General features: G+C 40.7%; 1 protein-coding gene across 4 annotated transcripts in view; it reads left to right on the forward strand.

Annotated features, from left to right (window-relative positions):
* The window catches only part of LOC110953988 (chemokine-like protein TAFA-1), a 104,505-nt gene extending 87,370 nt beyond the window's left edge, over positions 1-17,135 (forward strand). Inside the window, exons 4-6 of one of the 4 annotated variants that reach the window (XR_007941958.1) lie at positions 9,259-9,383; positions 10,578-10,669; positions 11,820-12,984. Coding sequence is in view for 1 of the 4 variants with exons in the window: in XM_022198247.2 (XP_022053939.1) it covers positions 9,259-9,383; positions 15,770-15,787 (143 nt within the window). In the remaining 3 variants the exon portion in view is untranslated. Of the gene's footprint in view, positions 1-9,258; positions 10,670-11,819; positions 12,985-15,769 lie in introns of those variants that run through there. The other 3 variants (XR_007941957.1, XR_007941956.1, XM_022198247.2) reach the window with 3 other exon arrangements.
* Positions 17,136-17,844: the final 709 nt, after the last annotated feature.

Genomic DNA, 17,844 nt, shown 5'->3' on the forward strand with positions numbered 1-17,844 from the left:
CCCTGAGCCAGTTGTCTAGTCATCACAATGTGCTCCTTGTCAAAGTCACTCACATCCTCTCGCTCGACCCTTCCCACTTTCAACACAACAACTTCAAGCACTGATTCTTCACTCACTGCCAAGTACAGTATATCCCACACCTAGACATGTGCCGTTTTTACAAGATAATCAATGTTATTCACTGTGTCTGTTGGTGGTTTTAATGTTGTGGCTACCAGTGTATGTATGAAATAGCTGGTGTTCTACTATAACAAATCAAAGTGGATTTTTGGAGGTCATTTGGTTTGGACACACACACAGAGCCGGGAGGAATGAACACTCCTTTATCTTTAGCCAAATTTGCAAACACAGGCAGTCTCCCTGATATGCTGTATTATTGGTCATTAACATCAAACTCCAACATCAAAGCGCACAGTAAAGATCACTCCCATTGTCAAGTGTTTACTGACTTGTGAAGACCACATGAGGTTTTTTCATTTTTTTTAGTTGCTAGTGGTAACTGTTTGGGCTGTTATTAGTACGTGGGGATGTGATGACAGCTTGCGTTGTGAGGCATCATGCTCAGTGGGGGTCTGCTGTCAGATTATCCTCATAGTGGGAATTGATTATTAGCTTTGACAAGGAGAATTATGTCCCAGTTATGTCAGGGCCAACGAGGCTCCAAGTGAAGAACATCCCTTTTAACAAGTCAAACGCTCATATCTCTCTAGCCTCGGCGGACCAATCACATGCACTCAGATTAGGCGCTCATCACTGCACCGCTGCCTTTATCCCAGTGTATGAGCCATGTAAGCCCTTGGCCACAGCATGGACACACACACACGTACATATGCACTAATTTACTCAACACATGCATGCAGATGCCTTAATACACACACATGCTACAACTTTGTGTTGTCATGTAGCGGCTGTAGCAATAAACTCCTTCAACAAAAGACACGCAGATGCCCGCTTACTGCTGAGCAGCGATGGGGAATGAACCCTTCTGTTTGGCTGCAGGCGCGTATAGCAGAGCATGACAGGTTGTCATGGTACATTTGAGATACATCCACGGGGGGATATGCAGCGTATTCAAGGGGAGGTGCAAGGAGTGCTCCAGTTCTTCCACATACCTTACTGGTCAGAAGTTATGAATGCAGTCAGGATATCATGAACATGTACAGTTTGATACAGTCTTCAAAGCATTATCTGAAAACTACAAATCAGATTTTGTGAATAAGAACATATCAAATCAGTAAAAGTTTACTCACTATTGTACTTGCCTGCTTTAATTGGAAGTACAAACTGATGACACCTAAGAACAGTTAAGTGAACGCCACATCCTTCTTTTTGCTGAATCCCCCACAGTTCACTTCCACAGTCTGTCTGGTACTGTGTGTGGTTAGCAAGATGCAAACCTGCTGCAGATTCTGCCTGAGGAGATGGACAGAAGGAGAGAATTATACTGTGCAGCAGAAAACAATAGCTCTTTTCTCTAACTGATGAACACACACACGGGCAGACATAAGGCGAGACAAACACTGAAATCCTCCTGGGTCAAAGAAAAACTTACTGTGGCTTTGGAGAAGTTGAAGATGATGACTGTGAAGTAGGTTTTCTATTCCATCTTCATCACATTCCACTGAGCTCTCACGGCATTGATGATGTGGTTTGAGTGTAACCTTTAACCGAGACAAGATCTGACCCTCAGTGAAAGTTCAAAGGTGTCTTCAGTTTTGTTTCTCCTATTACTCCCTCTCTCTCCAGTTTTAAGCAAAATCACATCTCCTTTTTGCTATCATTACGGGAGTAACAAGTCAGCAGTTAGCTGAGAGAGAAATAATGAAACATGCAGCAGATCTACTATGTCTGCATTGTGGGAACAACAGCCACTTTTGTACCCACATAAAGAAAAGGCAATAGCCACACAAAAAAAGAGAAAAAGAGTTGTTCCTCTATGAGCAGGCATGCACATATACACTAACGAACTCCACAAACCCAAATTTACATTTGACATGAAAACACAGACACATTAACAAAAGAAATCATAAAATCAAGTCAAACATTTAGATAGTGTAGTTTGTATTGTAATAATATTAACAGTGAATACCACAATATCAGTATTTCTGCCTTATTCCTGATCCATTTTTGCTCACATTTATATGTATAACTGTGTATTCACCTTACACCTGACTGAATCTGAGGTCACACACAGTAACTCTATTGTGATATTTTTGTGAATTAATTTGAATTCATAAACCACACTGAAAATAACCAAATGAAAACACAAGAACTCTCTGGCACGTCTGCAGGTGCCAGGGTGTCCATTACAAATTCTGAATTTCCGGGTGAAATAAAAGCTGTGTGATTAGAAAGCCAAACAATATTTTCTGAATAGCTAATCAAACCCTGACTCTCTCTTTTCTGAAAAGGGGCAAAGATTAATGCAGAATAATGACTCTCTGAAGCTGACCTCGGTTCAGGGGTCCAAGTCTCAATCCTCCTGTAATTATACACTTGCTTCATTTGCTCCATGCTCCTGTGACCCTTCCAATACTTTACCACTGTTGCGCAGTGCTTGCACTCGCACCTCCATCTCATTAAGTTGGAAACAGTTTTCTTTTTAAATCAACCATTTCACCGTAACTCTTGCAGTAAAGTGAGAGGGAGATCACTTGATAGACTGTTTGCTTACTTGCATGTTTATAGGAATGGATGACTGCTTGGAGTTAGTTTTTTCAATAGCTGCACATTTTATTTTACACTTGCAGAGAAAGGATGTAAAATGATCAGTTAAAGTAGAAAAAAAACTGTACAAATTCCAGAAAGAGTCAGTATAAGAAAAAAGAGAAGCTTGTTGTTTACTGTTAGGTTGCATTGATTCTGCAGCCCACACTGTAAATTTAAGCCAACAAAACGGCGTGAGAATGTAAATCCTGATTGCTTTCTGCTCTGGATCTTGACTGAAGGTGATTTAAGTGACTCATCAGCGGACACAACAGCTGACATCATTGGAAAGCTATCGTTTTACTGTGATTAATTTAAAGTCCGCCAAGCCCTGCGCGGCCTCTCCAAGTTAAAAAACATTAACTATTCATTGAGCCCGCAGAAACGTATTCACATTTTGACACAGACAGAAATCAATTCTCTTCCTCATTCATCAAGGTGTTCAAACATTCTGCTACCTGGCAGGGACGTGTCAGCGAGTTCAATCCATCACAGAAGCCGCTCACCACTGATCTGACAGATGCACTTGTATAAAGGTCCATCGCTTCATGTTTTTCAATCAATTCAAGTTCCACTCTCAGTTGTTTGTCCATCAAAGCTAAAGACTCCAGCCTGCTACATGCATGGCTAACATTCTGATTCAAACATGCTTCCAGTCCTTGTTTGCTGATTATTCCAAGCCCATCTGTCATATCTGACAGTCTGCAGCAGCTATTTGATGGTAACATGCACAGATTTTGTTAATTGGTGTTGGTGCTTTAAATCACACTGAAGGCCTGCATCTTGCAAACAGATGGGTCAGAAAATTAATAGTTGGCCTGAAGGGGGACTTAGGACAGTGGGCCAGTGTAAGCCCCCCTCCCCCTTCACGTCCAGCAGACACAGAGGAGGAGTAAAGTTTGCTGATGTTGGAACAAAGGTTGCATCCTCTATGCTGACGATTGCACAGGGAGTAGTTAAGTAAAATGACTGTTGGAGGTCAGTGGTCACCAGAGAGTGATGCATGGATCCTGGCCCAGAAATGGCTCTTCTCCAGTGGTCAAGGTCAAAGCCAGATGTCCTGGCCCGGGTACAGCCACAGACATGAAGTGTCTGTGTTCCCATTACGCACGACTCTGTCTGGTTTTTCTCCTTGTGGCCGCCAGAAAGGACACGTCATTCACAGTGTGCTGTCAGATTATCTTAAATGAACCTGATGTCTTCTGTGTAGAATGGAAAAAAAGATTTTAGACATAGATCAAATTTGAGCATGAATATTTAATGAGATAATAATAAGATGCGTTTCATACTCACTGCTCATTAAAGTTTTACTCTTAGTACAAGATGTGTAGCTGTCAAGATATTAATTAGAGTTGTGATGAAGGGCCTTTTTAAAAGATAGTGGATTTTCCACATCAGCTGGTCTGTGCCATGGTGCAACTACTGAAACATATTTTTTTACACACCCCTGCAGCTCTGGTATACAATTTCTGAATGCCGACATTTCTGGCTTACACATTGCAATTATTTCTGGTAACCCATCTGCATAATATGCAGATAATAAGAAGTTAACACTCTCTCTGGCTGGATCTTTCATTGTTAAGCTAAGGAATTTTGAAGGCTACTTAAATACAACCACATGAATCCAACATTCAAAACTTTTATAAAACACCGTAGAATTTGTATAAAAGACAAATGTAGCAACCGTGTTGTCACCCATAGGTTTGTGGATTATCTTTGAGAAGCCTCGAGTTAAGTATTTGGCCATCAGGTCTTTAAAAACATAACAAGTGAGCTGTGGATCTGACACTATGTAAAGTATTACAGCAGTGACCTGTAAATCACATGGTAGCCAGCTCTGAAACATTAGCTTGCTTTACCATCTATCTTACTCTAAACAAGACTATAATTTAGAAATCAAACATCATGCCCTGTTAAAGATACTGAATACTAACAATTGAGATCATAAACTCACTGGGGAAATAATTCCAGAGGTAATAATTTAAGAGACAGTTTAGGTTACTTATCATCATATATACACTCTGACGTCTTTTAGGAACCAGAGGAGTCGCCCTCTGCTGGCTGGGTGTCAGGCTCTTCCACACTGGCTGTTTTCAGACCAGGAGACTACATCCACCTTTTGCATACACTTATAGTACATTACTTACACATAGTTTGTAATTGTGTTAATACTCCAGACTTGAGAGATGAGCCAGGTAGAGTCTCATGTGAGTTTAGCTCCACGACTAGCGATGACTGGCGTACGTATCGTGTCCTACCTGCAGTCGGTCACAACCACAGCAGGTGGAATCTGGATCCTCACACAGGTGACAGCACGCCACATTTAGAGGACCTGGCTGTAAATAATGACCAGTATGTTTTTATGTAGCATTTTTTTGATATCTCATAAAGTAATATTTACTAATGTTATGTTTTGTAAAGCCTGTAAATATCCAACTAACCATTTAGTAATACCTTATGAACACACCTTATAAAGAGCTACTATCCAGCCGTCGTCATCGCTGTGCACTCAAAGCTTCAGGTTTCTACTTCATACTCATCACATTCAGCAGATGAAAACAAGTTTAAAAGCTCTGCCCAAACATCATTCTGCATAGCGAGTGTTAAACTGGACATTTACTGTGCGGAATGATGTTTGTGAATGGAGGGGGGCTTCAAGTGCAACAATATAGATCTGATGTCCTCACTCAATATCCACACTCGGGGTGTGATGTGAATCCTCAATAAGTTTTCTGTAAAATGAATAAGTCAATGAGGACACTTACTCCACAGGTTTGAAATACAGCAGAGAGCTTGAATGAAAAGCCTCAAATTTCAGGATAAAAATGAAACGCTTGGGAGAAGCTCTGAAATACCACACAATGAAACAAACAAACATATACAAACAAACAGAAGGTGGAAAGAGAGGGCAAAAAATGAAATAAACAAATGTATGTGCGTAGAAACACACAGCCCTGAGGTGATTCAGTGTATCGTTGGTTCAAATGAGTATTTTTTTTCATCCAACAGCACACTGTTATTAGCACTAACCACTGAGCAACCATGGTGCCCTCTTGAGCTATTGCTTTATATAAAAGACAGAGACATTAGAGCACTTCTAGCAGTGGTAAAAATGCACTTCAACACATTTTATCTGCCAAAACAAACCGCAGAATGATTTTTATCAGTCAAAACAAACAGAATCCAATAATCAAGATCGAGAACTGGACCAGTGAAGAACCAGCTGGTATTCGAGCTCATCCCTAATTATAAACACTCTGTGTAATATTAGTCATCAAAGAAACAAAAAATGAAGAATAAATAATTCTGTTCATAACTTCCCAGGCCCCGTTAATACAGCCTTTATTTAGACTTTGCGGGTATTAATGGTGTTTGCTTCATGTGCACATATTTCAGAGCAGAAAGACTAGGGTGAGTTCAGCAGAGTAAATATCATTCAACTTTCATGCCTAGTGTCTCTCGTATGAGGCAGCATTTTAATCTTCTGCCTCATTTTTGCTTTCTTTTCTCTCTTTTCTTTCCATTCTTTCTGGTTCCATTTGAAGGAAATGATTTTTGTTTTGCAGGTACTACTTTTCCATTTTTCAATTTCAAGTGATTTCAGCATTCACATTGTTGGATATAAATCCTACTTAGCTGGTGGTATAATGGAAAACAACTTCTTGGTTCCCCGTCTCACTTTCTATAGTCAGAGGAAGGAGCTAAACAGAATGGCAGCAGCACAGCACATCATCACTCAGTAGAGCTGATTAAACACATCTCCTCAAGCCTAGTCATAATTTTCCGCTTAACAAGGACTTCATGCATAGTTATGCTGTTGCACCTAAGACACAGCTCAGTGTAAACATGATTAAAGAAGAGAAATGCATATTTAGGCCATGGATGAGGACACAGGGAGAGAAAGCAGGATAGACAGTGGAAGATGGACCAACATGTAATTAGGGGATAAGGAAAACAGCCATGGGGGAGGCCAAAGGGCAGGTTCACAGCTGGTTAGTGGAAGCTCTCAGTCTGGCGTTCAGCATCCTTGGGGCCCATGGAGAGGAAAGTAAAGGAGGATGTATCGAAACACAGCAACTCCACTGAACAGCAGCGGGGTTTAGCGGTGGTCCAGTCTTCCTCTAGTGTGTGTGTGTGTGTGTGTGTGTACTTGTTTCTGCTATACCGGTGGGGACTTTGACCTGACTATTTGCTATAAAGGTGGGGACTTGTCTTACGGTGGGGACCTAAAATGAGGTCCCCACGGGTGGCAACACCGTTTTCTTGGCCATATTGTTGTTAATAAAAAATGTAAAAGTGCAAAAACGTTTGTTTAGGGTTAGGCATTGATTTGGTGATGGTTAAGGTTAGGGTTAGGGTAAGGGTTAGGAGTTAGATATGAATGGGAGTCAATGGTAAGTCCCCACCGGTATAGAAAAACAAACATGTATGTGTGTGTGTGTGTGTGTGTGTGTGTGTGTGTGTGTGTGTGTGTGTGTGTGTGTGTGTGTGTGTGTGTGTGTGTGTGTGTGTGTGTGTGTGTGTGTGTTTCCACACCAAGCCGAAGCACATTGTGTGCTGTGAGAGACTGCACTTTAACAGTTTTCTTCCATCAGTAAGAGCCGACATCTTGCCCATGTTCACAACTGATTGGTGGTTGGTCGGTAACCTTGGCAACACATGCTGGAGGGTAAAAATATTTTTTCCAAACGGTTCAGAAAAGGTGATTCAGAAAATGAAAGAATATTAGTTTAACTCATTGTGTTCACGCGGTAATTTGACCTTCACCTCCTTTTTATATCTGTATGATAAAAAGGAAGATGCTCTTTGCAGATTTTATCAACAAATATAAGAGGATGTACTACACGCTGAAGAAAAACTCTCTGTAGCTGGGGGAAGAGATGACTTATGATCTGAAAGACTGCTTTGAACTTTGTGCGTTTGCTGTCAGAAAGCTCAAATGGAGGAGAGTGAAAACAAAAACTTTTCCAAACATCATGGTTAATAAATGAATCAGAACTTGACCTTGAAGGAATGGCTTAGATTCCTGCTGTAAAGAGGTTCTTACTCCAAGGCATCTGGATTTAAAAAATAACAACAACTAAAAAATACTATAAAATTGCTTGTTTTAAAAAAAACATTTTACAAAAAGTATTTGTTTTCTAATAATTCAAAACAAATACAGTTACAAGTATTAAAAATATAATTAAAAAATATCATAGTGTCTATAACTGTATGAATAGAAAAGCTCAGGGAAGCACATGTGATTAACTATATTTATAGTTTCTGATTGTTTGGAATGCGTTGCTTAACTTTTAGGAACCAGATACCATTAACATGTTTTAATTTAATGTGTCAGTGCTACAATTTGGATAAAGCCAGCTAAAGAGTTTGGAACAAGAGCTATTTATGTAACTACCAACAAAAAGCGTAAAAACTGTATACATAAAATGTTATTTTAGTTTTAAACATGAAGAGAATAATCTGGCGAATCTGAATGATGGTGATTAAAATAGAAAACATGGATGAAAGTCAGCTATGCAGCAAAAGAACAGTGCTATTTTTTTTTTTATTTCGTTTGGCATTTTTTGGCAATTGGCCATAGTATAAATGAAATGATACCTGATGATTGAGGGGCAATGATCCACACAACATGAAATGGTGAGTGATTTGCCTCTGTAAAATACATATGGACTGTGGTAAATAAATTACAAAAACACATAGGGAAAACAAAGTATATTTAATTAATTACTTTCTGGATGATGCAGGGAATATTTCTAAAGGGCCGACTCGCATATCATCAAAGGTGTTTTCTGCTATTCTTTAACGTCTCTTGAGCAGATTTTTTTACTTTTTTTTCTCTAAGAACACACATACATGCACATGCAGACGCACACTCAGAGACATGAATAATGAGAGGAAGAGGGAGGGAGAGGGAGATCTTGATGAGAAGATGAGAACATATTTGTTTTTGTCAAATAGCTGGAGGAAGAATTTAGTCGATGTTAATGAGAGGCAATTAGTTTTGATTAAAATTGAGATTGCTCCCCTACATGCAGTGTAGCTATATCAAAACAAAATAATGATTAATTTCTATTGGTATAAGACATTATTGTCAACAGCAAAAGTACCCATGCAGTAAGGCTACAGTTGCTCTGAGGGCTGAAGAGGAGGAAAAACATTCATTTAGAGACATGGCTGGGTGTTCCTCTGGAGATGTTCATATTATAATGTGTGGGTGCTTGTCTATGTGCGCTCATATACAAGTGTGCCTGAATATATGTGCACAGAATATGTTTGTGTGGGAGGTTTCTGCATGTGCCATTCTGCCTACGTTCTACACCCTACTGTTTATGTTTTTGCACTGTATGTCATTATTATTTATTTTACATCTTCGTTTCATTTAATTAAGCCCATTAGCATTGCTTTTTGTTCCATTTTTATCTGCTGAATTTGATGGTTTTCAGTGCAGTCTTCACCTTCCACTTGGCATTTGAGGTGTGTGCACACATATATAGCTGTGTGTTTTACACTAATCTGCTTTGTTATGAATCTGTGCTCACCTTCCTGCAGCGTCCATTGTTATTGGGAAATGGTGGTGTGAGATGGAACCATGTCTGGAGGGAGAAGAGTGCAAGACTCTGCCTGACAACTCTGGATGGATGTGCTCCTCCGGGAACAAAATCAAGACCACAAGGGTGAGACTCCGCACACACTTGAGCGCAAATGCATTTATCTGCATGCACACATCTGCAGCCACAATACATAAATGCACTTGTACATATACAACACGTGCATATGCTTGTTGTGTATGCACTGCTTGCGCACCTTTTAACTCAGACATGCTCACACTTGCACATCCACATGTGCAACGGTTTATTCCCAATATACCAAACAGACTTCATGCTACATTTTAACCATTTTTTCTTTGACTTGAAGTAAGTTAATCGCTACAAATACCAAAGGAGGAATTCTCCTGCTGTCGTTGAATAATGAAGCATACACACTGTCAGACCTCTATGTAAAAAGGATGTGCACAAACCACACTGTACAGAGATTAATCAGAAGCCATGTGTGCCCTCTGTATTAACAAATTCTGTTTGGTGTAAGCGAAACTACGTAAGGTTCCATCGTAGTAAAGAAAAAAATAAGACCGGCAGTAAACAAACAGGTGGGCTCTGCCTCAGGCCACACTCCTCTCAGATATAAAGTTAACGGCCACTCTGTTTCTCCACTGCCTTTCGGCTCTGTAAACCGATTCCGAATGCAGCATGCAAAAATAATGAAGGGAGTTAAGTTCTGGAAGCCTGCAGTCCAGCACTGTGTGACAGGTTGATCACCTGATTTGTATTCACTTAATTGACCCCCTCCTTTGCTTCTAGTGCTTGGTGACGATGACTTTGAATAGAAGCAGAGACTAATGTGATGGCAGGGAAACAAGGAGCTGTCAGTGAAGGTTAGACCGCATGGGGCTTCCCAAGGTTGTTCTGTAGATTTATATGCCAGCAGACAGACATAAAGCTTTCACTGGGGCCCTCACAGCCACCACAGGCTTAAAAAATTTCCCAAAGAAGTTGATGGAACGGGGTCTTGCAAAGCCCGTCAAGGTAAGATGCAGTGTTTGGTTCACTCTAAAGAATGCATCTCTAATTCTCAATTCAGTCCTTTGCACAATTTGAAACAACTTGAAGTGATGATTGTCTTATGCATCTTCAGATATTTTTTTTCTCTTAAGATCAAGATTGTTAATTTCTGCACACAAATAGAGAAAAAGCAATACGGTAAAATGACTTTGGTCTAATATCGAAACCAACAGGGCCAAAAGGTCTGGCCTGAAGCTGCTTTTCTACCCAATACACACGTGTCCTTTTTTCTTGACCCTCTCTTTGCAGAACACCCAGCCATACTCCCCTTTTTAGCTTCCGGAAGCAAAATGCAGAGGATGCGTCAACAGAAATTGAGCTGCATTCTTGCTTCTGTAAAGGTTAGTCTTTTTCTTAAGCTGTTCTTTCTTTTTGTTTTTCCGCCTCTCTCTCACACACATCATTGTATGCGCTTGAGTGTCGGGCAGTAGGAGTGGGACCGACTCATGTTCAATGACTTCCCATTAACCCAAATACTCTGTGCGAAATAATCAAGTGTGTGTTTACATGCTGTGCATGATTAGGCAGGCGTGACACAAATACTGATCGCACCGCCACCCACTGTAAATATTTATCACATCGCACAGGCAGCGCACGCATAAATAATCAGTAAGTTGCTGCAGTTTTTCACAGAAATGGTGGCTCATGTATCACTGAAATGTGTAGGGTGAACATGTGATAGCTGCACATTCACAGACTACTGCAGGAACACACACAGAGCCGGGTCCCCCTCAGCAGAACCCTGCAGTCTATGATCAGTGTGTAATGGCAAGATGAGTCCCTCTGCCTTTCATTGCCTCCTTTGTTCCATGTCCTGTTTTTGCTATCGGCCACTGTGTGGGTTTGATTACAGTGCCCTGCACCAGTCTGCCAATCCCATTAGGCACTAATCTGTGACATGCTACTTGCTCCTGCCTGTGTGTGCTCGTAGGTGTGTATGCACGCACATGTTTGATGTGTTTGATATGTCTGTGTTTGTATGGATACACTCATGTGTGGACAAGTGCGACTGCTGGGCAGACCTCTTCCCTACTCGTTGTGTGGCTTCTTATCAGAGGCCACTTGATATCCTGATCCCCCCTCTGAGGGTCTTGTTGAAGCAGCTATCAGCACACAGCATAGCCCACAGGCTACATGAAAGGCCTTTTATCCTGCACTCTGCTCTCTTTTTTAATCAACATTCCTCATTCACCTGCCTCTCAGGCCAAATTGCCTCATTTGTATTTGTTCTGTCACAAGCCAGAAAACCCACAACACAGTACGTACTTTAAAAAAGAAAAAGGTCAGCCATTTTATTTCAGCTGCAGGTTTTTATTTTGCTCTGAAAAGTGTCGGTGAAATGTAATGAGGCAGGCATGCATACAGTACATGAGCAGCCGCATACAGACTTCATCAGCATCGTTGACAAAAATTGGCATGAAAAAGTAAGAAGCCAAGCAAAGCCAGTTCCTGACACCCGTGTTTCTTCTTTTCTTTCTTTATGTCTTTCAGAGGGGGAGCCCTTCATTGCCTGTTCTGTATCAGCAGACAAGGCAGGCCCTTTTGTTTGTGGAAGTCACAGTGAGAGCGAGGCTGGGGAGCACCTTCCAAAATACTCGCCCACCATATATCTGCATTACCCGCTCCACTGGCTAAATAGATCAATCCATTTCTGCTCCCTCCAAACAATTATACACCTTAGGAGAGACAGGCGGAATGAGAGACTGTAATAAAAACATCTCTGCTCTTACTCATTGCTCTCCCCTTTTGACGATAGTGAAACAAATATGTTCATTTGATAACTTCCCTGTTAGTGCATTGAGTGAATGTTAATATGGTGACAGTATGAAGGCAGGGATGTGATACATACCTAAAAAAAACTCTTGTCAGGTATTCCATGAATATTAATGGCTTTTTAGCAATTTCACACTGCAACATAACCACTTATTCGTGTACAGTAGTTGTTTTAGGTGTATAAGATCACAGGAACGCCACTACTGAGTGTGTAATTCCTCAAATTAGTGAGTGCAAAGAATTCAATTTAAGTGAATCAGCCCTTTCGCACCACCGTCTTTCACACTCTACGTGTTTCCTCTCCAGTTAGTCTGACATGATTTACTTGCTGTTCAGAGAGCCACATGTCCCTTATTAAAAGGGGCACAGGGCACTTTTTCAAGCAAAATAACACACTGTGACAGGATGTAGCCCATCTGTGAGACAGTCTGAGAACAAAAGTGACCTGCCAGCAGATCTATCACCATCTAATTTGTCAAATCGAGAGACCACACTCTGCAGTTGCTCAAAATGAACTCCAAACGGCCGCCATGCCACATACAACTGAGCTTCACCTGGAATGATCTGTCTGCATCTGTACCAACAACACCTCTCCTTCTCCGTCAGCCCTGTATAATGTCATCATGGTGACAAACTGAACAATTTCCGCAAATGATAAACAGTGTAATACCTAAGATAAATATTAAAGGTCTTTCTATAAAGGTATGAGACTGTAGGCTGAAAGATGCCGTCCAGACTGCCTGAAGTGCCCAAATTGTCATCCTTATGACATATTTATACAGGTTTAGGGCGAAGGAGTTCATTCCAAGTGCTACTGATTAATTTATACTCCTCTTCTTTTCTTTTTCCATTGTCAATGTCACATTAAATGGATCTTGATGTATTTTGTTGTTTGGAGTCTTCTGTTTTTAGAGGGTGCTCTTTACTGCTGTTTGAAGAGGTTTCTCAGCAGGCATGATTGATTTGTTCAGCACTAAACAAGAAAGGGGGAAAGGCTAGGCTATGTTTGCACTAAATTCTTTTGCTAAGGCAATTGTCCTTGGGTCTTTTTGCTAACTGAAGTCTGAGTAAATTGCAATTTAATGCGGCCAACAAATTAGAATGCAGACAGCTAAGTTTCCAGGCCGACAGGAAATCCTTGAGCCATCCGCTGCTACCTGCTACACTGTTCATTTGAAGAGGACAAAAAAGAACAGGGGACAGTTTTTGTCACACTCACATACATGTGGGTTGAAATGACAACATTTGCATACAACCCCTCTATTCCCGCTAACAAACCTCTGTTGGACTGCGTCCGAGATAAAGCGTGATCCTCAATGTCCAACCTGTTACAGCTCTTGTTCTGGCAGAGGTAATTTTGATATGTCGCCAGACAGTGGAGATGATACAGATGCAAATGCTGGACAGATGAGCCCAGAGGATTACTATGTTTAGGGATCACAGAAGAAAAGAACAAATCTTCCCAGAGAAAGATGCTGTGACAAACCTAGAAGAAAAAGGTTAACTCTGAGCAGCTATTTAAAGCCTGCAGAACAACAGCTGCAGCTTCTTAAACTACTATGATGTAGTGAGTAATGTGAGTGCATCCACACTGCTTTTCCTTCACAAGCCTCTGTCAGAGAATTTACATAGTATCTGCTTAAAATACATTTTATGTGCATTCACACCTTGCAGTGACATGCACTTCCCCATATCCAAATAAGTTAATAATACAAATTGTATGTTATTACCTTGTGTAAATAGTATTATAGAGGACAGATGTTTTACAATAGTAAAAATGGTACATTTCCAGAATCCAGCCCTGGACTCCAGTTTGCACTAACGTCTGTCCTTGATGTACGTTCACTGGTCAGGCCACTAATATTCATATAGTACAATTAAAGCAGTAGCGCCTGCACTAAAGAGCTTTCCAGTCGAAAAATAAGATTGACATTGCAAATTAGCCTAGAAAGTTTAAATATTGAAGTTAAGACCTGACAATGCAATTTATGATGTGAATTTTCCTGAGTAATTTTAATATGAAGGATTAAAACTTTGCAAAACTTTATGAAATACTCATAAAGTAGGACTATAATAATTATTGAAGCAAAGACTCTACAGCATTATTATTTTTTTAATTATGGAGATTAAGCTGACTAACCCTATAGAACTAAAGTTACGACCCTTAAAAAATATACATATAAATCCAACATCATGTTCACACATTTGCAGAGAAACCAAGAGTGTTTGAAATCCTTAAGCATGTTGCTGAGATACTGAAGATCTTGTTAACTAACAAACAGGCAAAGAGCACTGAAGACATACTCGCTTTGATGAAAAGGAAGAAGACAGCTGCAAATGACATTTGATTCTTGTGAGCTCTTTAAATAAGCTGATTTTCATTAAAAATGGTGAACTCTTGTCAACTGACTGCAGAGAAATGGGTTTATGACTTTAAAATTAAATAAATGATTTATATAAATGTATTACTTTTGCAGTGCAGCAATTTTTTTCTGTCAAAACAAATACTGTATGTTACATTTTCAGACCCACTCAATGTTAAAGGTAGATTATTGGAAGCATTATCTCAAAAATCATTAGAAGCATAATCTCAAAATAACACAGTACGAATACAGGTGCACAACACTCTACCAGCAGGCAAAATGATTAAATCAAAAATCTTTTGGCGTGTTTACGAACATGTCCAACATACCGGGCCTCTGAGACTTTGTGTTAGAGCTTACAGAGTCCCGTGCAGTACCGTCTGCAATCAAGTCTGCACACCTGGCTACCACCTGCCAAGCCTGCTGCAAATGCCATGACTGTATTTCTTTGTTGAGCAGGATTATGGGATTTCTAATTGGCCCCACAGTGTGCGAGGAAGTTCAGATTTCGTAAAAATCTTAGAGCAGTATAATATCTGGAAAATGTGATGAAACACTTACATGCTTTTGTTGCTTGCACAGTTAAAAGAGGGTGATGAACTTGACGGCTTTAACTGCTGCAGACATCATAGACATAGTTTTTTATTGAGTTTCAGGTTGTGCAGGATGCTGAAAAGCAGGACATTCAATAGCTGTCTCGGCGCTGTACAATGCACTATTGAAATGTGTCCATGTCTGCAACTGATGCTGAATAAGAGTCCCTGAACCAGAGTCACGGAGAGACAGCTCAGACTCCACAGCGGGGGCCCTGATTCCATTTAGTAAAGCCAAGTCATTTTATCAGGTTGGAGGAAAATCCTCAGCTGTGATTGGCTGGCTTAGTGTGAAGGTCTAAGTGAAGGTGGTTGACCAGGCTTGCGAAGAGAACTGCTAAAACAGTCTGAGATCAAATCAGAAATATGCCAGAGTGTCAATTTATGAAGCAGACATACACAGCATGGAAACACACCAGATTTTTTTGTACAGAGTTTTACTGATATATCCTGGAACACCTATAAATGCCAAACACCTCCATGTTCGGTGAGGTTTCCACACATATAAGCTGTCTGTTTTTAGTAGCAGCATGAACCAGGAGGTGAGACGAGGCTGTACAAAGCCTCCGCAGTTCAAAAGACTCCCCTTGTTTTTTGAAACACACGAACGAAGCAATTCCTCGGGGTCTAATCCTCGCACACTTGTATGCTTTTGTTCTGTCTAAGTGTATGTGTGTTTTCTCTCCTCTCCTCTTCCTCCTCTGTGTTGCAGATTCATCCGAGGACCTAACAGAGAGCTCCCATTGCAGGGCTGAGCGCCAGGCTCTTCCCCTCATGTACCCTTTCTCTTCCCACCGAATGGACTAAAACTATTACATCCACGGCTACTGACTGGATTACCTGGGACCACAGAAAGGATATCCACCCAGATAAAACAGCTTTGCTTGCGTGGTGCTGAGGATTTGAAACCAGACTAATCCCCTGTTTGATCAATGAGCCCCATGTTGGTGACTCTCCTTTTCCGCACAGCTGTGGCCAGTTTCCGACTACTCTCTTTCTGTTTCCCTCACACCGTCTCCCCCCTCAAAAACTGAAACAGCTTAGCAGGGGTTATTTAGGGGTTGTTAAAACATTATTTGAAGACATTCTCCAAGCCTGCCTGAAGGTGAAGCGATTGAGGAGCTTATATAGACCTGAACATGGGACCCACAGAACTGAGGGCACAACAGAGGGAAATTACCTTGATATCCTTCTATTTCTGTGTGGGAGGTGTTTGTATTTGACTCTCTACCTGAGCCAAATGGCTTTGCTGTGACTACACAGAGGAGATTTAGCCGGAAAAGCACTGGATTTCCAGTAACTGCAACCAATAGCAGCCTATAACAATATGATGAAGAACCTTTGAGAGGCTCTAGGTTTTGCCCTCATGGCCTCTGCTTCATCCTCCATGATGGACGTTTTGACTTTTCTTGGTGGGCATGCCCAATGTAAATTTATGAGCACTTCTTTTCTTTGTAAGATACTTTGTGTATATACACACATATATAAATACATTACATATAAGATGACAGATCCAAGAAGCTGAAAAATATATTTAAGACTCTATTAGGAGCCCCATGGTGGAATACTGATCAGTCCTTGAGCATAATCGGGAGGCTGTTGTCCCAATGCGGTGTGTATAGGACTGCTTTGCAGTGTGTGCTTGCATTGGAAAAAGACAACTAAAGTCATTCAAATGAGTTCTGGTCACTTTTGTCATTCAGCAATGTTGTTGGTTAAGCCAGAAAAATGCTTGTAGTTTCTGTAAACATGAGGAAAAACACTGTATAGAACTGCCTCACAAAAGAAAGCAGCACTAACTCCAACCCTCGCCCTTTCCACTCAGATATGGTAGGGACTCAGAAGAGCAACAGAAAACCTCAGAATCAGACAGTTAGTGTCACTTTCTGCTGTGGAGAGTGGTCATGGGCAAGGATGTTTGTCATGTAGGTCTCCCTCTCACACGCCAGAGAAAGAGGATTTATTCAAAATGACAGTGAGAAAGTATTAGTCAAAATGGAGAAACATAGTTATCCCCAGTAGATATAAGTACATTACAGGACAGCCTTATGAGAAATAAAAATGGTTTTCTATACTGATATGCTGTCTCCCATTCCTCCATATGGTGACTGATATTTTGAAAAATGTTCCTCTTTTGACTATTTGATATGTTGTAATATGTGGGTGGAAGATCTTGTCAGAGTTTCATTTATATCATATGTTAACATTGTGAATGGAGTTTTTGCTTGAGTAAACAAGCAATCAACAATGGCACAAGACGCATATGAAAATGACTTACGGGCACACAAACAAACGCACTCACACACACGCAGTCACCACAAACGAATCTGTGATGCTTCATTTATACAATTCCCTTGGTGGCAGAGTGGATTTATCAGAACAGAACATTCAATTCATTCATGCAATTAGAATATAGATTTCCAATATCGGGCCAGGCGAAATTCCAGATGATTTTCAATATCAACCTCCTCTCTTGGCTGATATTAGATTCGTCTCTTGTCCCAGTGGACGCACAAGTGTACATTCATCATTTAGGAATTTGGCTAGTTTCGTGGAGCCTGGTGCCTCGCTGAGCAGTCACAGAAGGTATGAAAAAGACAGACACATCAATCTCCCTGTGGTGTTGCCAGAATCATGAAGGAATATGGAAAGGGAGAGGGAGCAAGAGGATTGGTTGTTTCCGTCTTTGTTTTCTCACATCTAATGGGATTCACTGTCCTGCAGTCTTATTGAGCTTGTGCTAAACAAAGTGAGTCAGTGAGGGGGGTTGGTGTATGGAAGTGTCTC

The sequence above is a fragment of the Acanthochromis polyacanthus genome, chromosome 5 (assembly GCF_021347895.1).
Source record: "Acanthochromis polyacanthus isolate Apoly-LR-REF ecotype Palm Island chromosome 5, KAUST_Apoly_ChrSc, whole genome shotgun sequence".
NCBI lineage: Eukaryota > Metazoa > Chordata > Actinopteri > Pomacentridae > Acanthochromis > Acanthochromis polyacanthus.